Genomic DNA, 8,393 nt, shown 5'->3' with positions numbered 1-8,393 from the left:
ACTGGAATGGTGTGAGGAAAAGTGTGAAATTGGACTTCTTTTTATAGGCTGCCAGGAGCCGAGTACGCAGGGCGTACTCAAAAACTACGCAGAGCATACTTAGTACGTTGGGCGTACTGGTGCCACATCTCACCATCTAATCGCATGCTTTGGAGAGGAAGGTGTGGTGTCAGATCGCGACATGTGTCACCCTCTAGTTAATCCAAAATTTAATTATCTTGTAAAATCCATAACTTTTGTATACGAGCTCCGTTTTTTTATGTTTTCTATATCCACACGTAGCCATAGATGTGATCTACAACTTTGGTTTAGACTCCGTCGGCTAATTTTTAATTTATTTTTAAAGTTATATTTTAACATGCTTAGATACTTAAAGTCTGTTAAAAATTCATAACTTTGTCATTCGACGTTCGTTTTTGACGGTCTTTATGTCGTTGAGTTCCTATTAATGAGATCTTCAATTCTCATTTATATCATCTTGGCTAAAAATTGACCGATCTAAAATTCGATTTCCGAACTGTATACTGCTACGTTGAATCTTCGAAAAATCATAACTTCCTCAAATGAAATCAGATTTGGACGTTCTCTATATGCACGCTCTCCGTTTAACGTCTACTATGACTTTTGTTTGGATCGCTAAGGCTAAAAAGTATTTTGTCAATAATTTACTTTTTACGATACGTGGAGCCATGCCGGTTTAATCGTGAAACTTCGACGGGACATAACTTCTTTGTTATAAGTCGGATTTCAACGTTCTCTAAATTAACTAGCCCGAATCTGCAGGTGTTACAACATATTATCTGTATAATGGGCAAGTATTTTTATTACTTACTAAGCGTTAGACTAACAGTTGCTACTTTATGTCTTTAGTTGCAGGTCCTTCAAGTACGAAGGACAAGGAGCTGGGGTGATCAAGGGATTTGGACATTCATCGGGGCATGACATCCATTTGATGTTTACCTTTTTGTTAGCTTTGTTTTCAAAACAAATATTAGCTTCCAATTTTGATGATGGATTTTGATACATTACCATTTGATGGTTACAATGTTGTATTCGCTCACTACATAGCACATCTTGGCAGCCTAGCATACGACTATACGGTCTTTTGGCCTCTTTGTAAATGGTACATACGTATTGTTTTGGTGTATTAATGAGATGAGTATTCATTCCAAATAACACATACAACGGGGGTTTGTTCACTTCGTTTTGGGTCGGGTTATTGGTCGTTAAAATCCTAGTCACATTCTACCAATATGCTTGTGATCTATAGTCTCTCTCGTCGGCGATAATCAAATCGGTCGCTGCTACAAAGTCCTCTACTAACATCTCCTGCAAGTTTTTATCAAGAATCCATTGCTTTCTTATATTTCGATTTTATAGTTCCTTTTGGGACACTATTCTGTGAGTTTTCTGATTGCATCTCTCGACATGAAAGATGTAGCGAGAAACTAGGATCTGCAAGTTTGAAGATGTTATTGTTGATTAGTATCTATTAATTTCATTTTTTTTTTTGGAACGGCTATCTATTAGTTTTTTTTAACTGAATTGTCTTCTTTGCTTATTTAATGATACTTACTTATTTTCAAATCTTTCATTGATGCTTTGGAGTTCGGACTACAAATTTACTAACGAGTAACGACCATTCCAAAGGTAAATGTTTGAACTTTGAAGAAGATTACAAGAATGGAGAATCTTTTTTTTTTTTTTTTTGAATGGATGATATAGTACCTGTTGTTTTCTATTAAATTTAAATTAATAAATGTGAGTTGATTGAATGTGTTGATTTTTATTTGAAATTAAACTTTAAATTGCTGTGCATGTGTTTATTTTATTAATTTATAATTAAAAGTTTGTGTATGACGTCTTCTTGGAGAAGAATTGTATATTTTAATTAAGGAATAGTCATGTAGTGCTTATTAATATGTTTAAATTTCTTCTTGAACAATTAGTCAATTAAGAATGGACGTGTAGCTAGTGCTCATTGTGTTTTGCTTGCTCAATATATTGATTTTTATATCTTTAATAATTTTTTATGTTTTAAACTTGATTTCATACTATTAAAGTGTTGAAAATGATAATTATTTGAAAATAAAAACTGAAGCTAGTTTTGAGTATTTTATTTTACATAAAAAGTTTAAAACTTTTCCCTTTTTATATTCATAACTAGGTGTGAGACCCATGTATTACATGAGTTTACTAAAAAAAATTAAATATAAAATTTTAACAATTTGAAAATTTTGGATTTATAAGAAAAATGAGAATTTTTTTGATTTATTAAAATTAATGAGGCTTTAATGTATTGAATATATTACACATATAAACATTTTCTAATAAATACCTTACATATATATTACCTTACATATTAAATATAGAATTTTAATTTGATAAAATGAAAAATACAATAAAATGACAAGTGAAAAATAAAAAATTTAAAAATTTTAGAAAATGTCATGTGTCTAAATGAAGGAGAAGAGGACGTGTGACAAAAAACTTTCATTTATTATAGTAGATACAATTTAATTTGCGGAATTAATTTTTGTATTTTATAGAATTGTAAAAAATTTGGACCTAAATTTAATGGATTGCACATGAAGCTTATGTGATTCGACCGAATCAATTCTATTTTAAAATGTTAATACCAATTTGATGGTTGATAAATTCTGGTTAGTAGTGTCTACTTAGAAGTGAAAGTAAATTACCAAAATAGCCTTAGAAATTAGAATAAATAATGGCATTCAAATGTGAGAAAACTTGGCATTGTTTGTTGTATTAGAAAAATAATGCAATAGTAGTAGGAACATGGTAGACAAATAGCAATGTTTGAATAGATCTCGTGTTCTTTTTATTTCTCTTTCACGTACCTCAATTATTGTACCATGTGCTTCTTCACATGCACGTATGCCCCCCTCACTCTCTTGTCATGTATTATATTGTACATACATTGTACTTTCAAGTACCTTTTTCTTTTTCTTTTTCTAAATTTATCGACCATTTTTTCCCCATCTTTCGATAGTGTAAAATGTAACATAGCTTTATAATTTGTGTGTTTTATTACCATTTTTCCTAATTATCATGTCCTGTTTGGGTTAACATTGTCATTTCAAAAAGCTAAAAGAATCAAAACATTTGGAAAATTAAAAAATAATAAAGTAAAATACAAAAGTTTACTTGAGCCTAAAGAGTTCTTCACTAATTAATGAGGCTTCTTTCATTTGATTTAGGACAACTGTTTGGTAATGGTAGGAAAGAAACGTTCTAAAGAACGCAAAACTATATAGTTAAATAAAAAAATCTTTAAAACAAATATCATTAGAGGTAAATTGGTAAGCTTATAGATAAAAATATCAAAGTTTGAAAAAAAAAAATATCAACATAAAGTCATTGATCCCAATAGTCATGTGCAAGTTATCCCTATAATTGTTAAACTTGTTATGAGTTTTATAGGACGACAACGATTATATAAAAGAAGTTAATTCGGACAATTTATTGCCATATATATACAACAAGGTTATGATTTTTTTACATATTGTACAACCCATCTAAAACATAAATTATTGTTTATAACAAAAATTACTTTGTACAAATTAGCTCTCTTATGTAAATATATTGAAAAACATATAAAATCTTCAATTTCATCAAACAACTTGAACAAAAAAACTTAAAAGAAAAAGAGGATGAAACCTACAAGTCAAGTAAAACTTGATTTTCATCATTACATATTTGCTTAAAATCAAAGTCTTGATTTTTAAATGAAACAAAGGTCTCAAGTCTCAACCATAATGATCAAGAGACAAATCATAAGAACATTTTTGGTTGGGTTAAAGGGTAATAATGTAATTTCATAAATCGAAGCCAAAATAAAAAAAAAAAAAAAAAAAAAAATCTTGGAAAATGAAATATGATAAGTTGATAACAGATAAGACTTTGATATAAAAGTTTGAGCGGTTGCATGTGGCATTGAGTGCACAACGATGGACCATGCCGCTTACGTTACTATTCCACCATTCGCATTTTTACTGTGTTAAACCCCACACAACACACAACACACAACACACTAAAATTATAAAATCTATAAAAACAATTCATATTCATATTTAAAATCAACGAAACTTTCATTCAATTGATAAAATCAACGATTAGTAAATCTGATTACAAAATTCTACAATGAATTCATCATGTTATCTGTTTTCTCTTTGATTGAGATCATATTCTTCTTGGAAGAGACTAATCTTAACGCTAAAATCACTACTAATACGTAAAATTGGTTCATGATTATGATTAAGATGATGATGATGATGATGATGGTGATGAGGATGATGATGATGGTGTTGATTAGATCATATGCATGAAACTTGGCCCGATTTGGCGATGAATCAAGTAATCATCGCCGGCGTTACACCCATCAAAATTTGAGATATGGTTCACCAATTGTTGCTGTGAATTTTGAAGTTCCACTTGTCGTCGGAGCTCCATTACTTTCCGGTGAGAGTTTGAGTGTTTCGCCGGAACAAACGAGGGGCTAGCGGCGGGGCGATACTCCGGGACTAACCTACCGGATTTGTAACGGACTCCACATGCGTTGCATAACGTTTTGGGACCCATTGGACCCCTCCGCCACTGCGGTGTTGTGTCGGAACCGCAATGCAGGCATCTTCGGAGAGAGTTATCGGAACGGTGGGTGGTTTCCGGCTTGTTAATGTCGGTCGTTGACGATTTGAGGAGAAGGAGGCGTGAGGACCAATCGCAGGGAGCGGCGCGTGATCGTTTGCTACGAACTTTACCGGGGACCAAAACGTTGGTTTGAAATATCGGTGAGTTAATTCTGTTAGGACCTGTGGTTTTGTGTTGGTATTCGCGAGTCGTCTCGGAAGATGAGGTGTCGGTGGCGGTAGCGGTGGCGGTGGCGGGTGCTTTGTTTGCGGCGGAGATTAATTGCAGATTATGTAAGTCGTCGCTCGAGAATGATTCCTCTGTGAAACTCGATAACCATTCCAGCTCTGCTAAATCATCATACTGCATAATTCAAATTCAACACATGAATTCATTAGAGTTTGTTCGAGTTTTCATAATAACACGAAATCGAAACAGAAACGGAAATTGAGCTTGAGATTATGGAGGTGGAATTGAACTTACCGGTAAACAAAGTTCACCACCGGAGAATTGAGAGTCGGAGAGGCTATAGGAGCTGATATTTCCGGATAACTGAGGTTCGCTGCCGGAGATAGAGGAATTTGAGCTGGAGAAATCAGCTGAATTAGAATTAAAACTCTCGTAATAAGCCTCGTTCATGACGACATCTTCGTCGTTAGGAAAATCAAGGAGCAAGTCATCAATGGTGAACTGATTGCCTCCGGTGATGAAGTCGGCCGGCTTCTGTTGTTCAAAGAAGCATTCTCCGGCGCCGAAGTAACTTCCCATGAGTGCGACCGGAGCTTCGGTTGTGATAATTGGGAGAGAGAGACGGAGAAAGGTGAAATGGGTGTGTTGGTGGTGGGCGGTATTTGAGGAGTGAAGGGGGAGGGGGCTAAGTGTAAAATTTTTATTATGTAATTAAATAAAAGCATCTTTAGGTGCTTAAAAAATTAAAAATAGAATCTAATGGCTCAAGTCACACTTGCTACTCAAAGTTGTTTCCCATTCTTAAATTTCTTCTTCAAATGTGCTTTTCCTTTTTTCTTTTCCTTTTTTCCTTTTCTCTTTTTCTTTTAATTTAGGTTTACCAAATATAAGACAGATTAGGATGAAAAACAATTTGATTTATTCATAAAAATATCATGGTAGTATAATTTTATGAGAATATTTTTCTGAACTTTAATCTTTTTGTAGCGATATAAAAAATCGATAATTTTTAACGATATTAGATAATTCTTCGTATATATAATTTAAGATAATTTAAGATGATCTTCTAGTCTTCACCTAATAGGGTTTGATAACATTCGTGATATGCATTTTTATTATGAATATTTATAATTTTATTGTTTTCAACGTATCATTCAACCATCGGGCATATAATCATAAATTTACGTTGCTATATAAGAGGATTATATTACAGTCCATATACGGATTGGAGCTTTATATACTCCGAGTACCTAAGAATATTTACAATCTTATTTTTGGCTAATTATCTTAATTGTTATTTAGGGTTAATTAGTGTAATTAATAGGCAGATTCTAGTTCCGACAGTTTGGGTGTGAGTTTTATCAGTCATCTGTGCAATGTGAGTCTCCTCACTATTCTTATCTGTGTGGTAGAATATATATATATATATATATATATATATATATATATATATATATGTGTGTGTGTGTGGATGTGTGTGTGTGTGTGATATGTGTTGTTGTGTGTGTGAAGAGACTTCAGATAGTCTCCATGGTTGCTGATAACTCATAGTGCATGTTGTTTGCCCACTGAGACTTTGGGTAGTCTTCAGGGTTGTTGATAACCCCTAGATGTTTATTTTATGTTGTGTTGTATGTAGTTTTTTTGGGAACTCACCAAACTTTGTACTTACAGTTGTTGATTACATGTGTTTCAGGTACTTCTGATGATCGCGCGAAATCGAATGCTTGATTGTACACATTCACCTATAGTTTCTGATTTCATATATTTTTGGGACACTCTGATATTTTTTATGATGATTTGTATTTGACACTTGTGATTTCTTGAGCTAGTTTTTATAAACTATGTTTTATGGAAATTTAAAATGAAAAATTTGGTTTGAAAATCCAGATGTTACACATTGCATTCTGTATTTATGTTAATGTTATTATATTGTGAGATTTGTATTCTTTCAAATGATTAAAATATGGTGATGTCATCCCCAATATGAGAACTTATTAGAGTTTAAAAGTTCAGGAGACTTGACCTTGGGAATCAGATAAGTAGCTTATCCTTTCTCCTTATATAGGTTAAATATGGGATTAGATCATTAGGCATCCTTTGCATATTGTATAATTTTGATGTGTATTTAGACTAGATAGAGTTGTGAATGTTAGGTTTTAGAAGGATAAGTTAGAACTTTGAGAAGATTAACTGATGTAATGACACGTATTCTTATGTGATGTTCTAAGTTTTCTAGAAGCCTCTTGATAGTAGATAAGGAAATGATTTGAGTAGGGATTAAATCTGTTATATAATTATTCAAATCTGGATTCATCTACAAGTTACTTGAATTATAAATAGGACCCTTGGAGCAACAAATTTTGTGGCTAACCTTTTCCAAGAGTGAAATCCAAAAATTTGCTCTCCCTCAGCGCTCTCTCCTCTCAATCTTAGGTTTTCTTGAATTGTGGGTGTGAAACATTAGAGGCTGGCACATTATTGGAGATAGGTTTTCCAAGGAGACAAGAAAATTTTGATTAGCTTGTTTAAATATACAAAAGGTATGTATTCTTAACCATGAATTTCGATTAATAGGGTTTAGTTTTTGTTTTTCATAAGTATGTTACTATTAGAGGTTAAAAAGACATAGATCCATTTTAGGTTACATGTACCCTTAAGTGTTAAGAGAATTTCTGCATGTACATTTGATTTGTAACCTAAAATCCCCAATAGAAACAACATTATCATAATTAAAACCAAAAAGAAGGTGACAATAGATGTCGATGGGATCATCTTGGATTCAAGTGAATACATGCTTAATCGTAAGGCTAGGTTTATTTATTCTGTACATCTATTGTGTGGTCATAAGGACAATTCTGAACCAGTGGATGAATATAATTAATGGCCATGATCTGAGTGATTAGGATAACATGTACCATATAATCACACAAATTTCACCATAAAGGTATTTTGGTCAATTAAACCATTTTAAAAAAGGAAATTTTAAGGAATAATTAAATATTTTAATTTTAAAAATATGAATTTTTAAATTAATTCAATTTTAATTCGTAATTTTTTATAATAACCAATTTTATTTTGTCAGAATGATAGAATGCTAACAATAAACCAATAAATCTATTTCCGATTTTATTTAAGATATTTAACATGATTAAAGAATTCTACAACATATATTATCAAGAATAACATTTTCTAAACAATACAAATTTTATTATTTAAGAATCACTAATTACATAAACTTTTAAATAATAAGATTGTAAAGAAGAATTACATCTGAAAAAAAATATGACTAATAATGATTAAAAATTACATTTATTCTTAAAGATTAAAACTAAGAATAGTTAAAAAAAAACATCAAAATCTAACAAAAGTATTAGTCCATTCTAAAAGAATATTATCTCTAATAATCGTTTTATATATTCCGACAGAATACATGTTGCTAGAATACACTATTGTTCTCCATGTTCCAAACAACTTTGTTTATTCCGAGTGAGTTGATCCTGAAACAAAATATAAACCGAATCAAAACCCAGAAATGATAAAGTAGCAACAAT

The 8,393-nt window shown here is 31.8% G+C and overlaps 1 protein-coding gene across 1 annotated transcript; it reads right to left on the bottom strand.

Annotated features, from left to right (window-relative positions):
- Positions 1-4,087: 4,087 nt before the first annotated feature.
- On the bottom strand, positions 4,088-5,480 carry LOC145102977 (GATA transcription factor 12-like). Its single transcript, XM_079040506.1, has 2 exons — positions 5,134-5,480; positions 4,088-5,013 (listed from the first exon to the last, which is right to left on the bottom strand). The coding sequence occupies exons 1-2, from the start codon at positions 5,416-5,418 to the stop codon at positions 4,333-4,335; spliced, it is 966 nt and encodes a 321-aa protein (XP_078896632.1). The 5' UTR covers positions 5,419-5,480; the 3' UTR covers positions 4,088-4,332.
- Between the last annotated feature and the right edge of the window lie 2,913 nt (positions 5,481-8,393).

This window comes from Lactuca serriola, chromosome 4 (assembly GCF_051521515.1).
Source record: "Lactuca serriola cultivar US96UC23 chromosome 4, Lser_US96UC23_V15, whole genome shotgun sequence".
NCBI lineage: Eukaryota > Viridiplantae > Streptophyta > Magnoliopsida > Asterales > Asteraceae > Lactuca > Lactuca serriola.
Note: the sequence above shows the minus strand (reverse complement) of the source record. Positions and strands in the feature narration are given on the sequence as shown.

What these genes read in the sequence shown, in the direction of transcription:
- LOC145102977 (XM_079040506.1), bottom strand. Translation starts at nt 5,418, where the DNA reads ATGGGAAGTTACTTCGGCGCCGGAGAATGCTTCTTTGAACAACAGAAG. An exon ending in GTGGTGAACTTTGTTTACCG is followed by an intron (nt 5,014 to 5,133) that starts GTAAGTTCAATT and finishes TGAATTATGCAG; the next exon opens with TATGATGATTTAGCAGAGCT.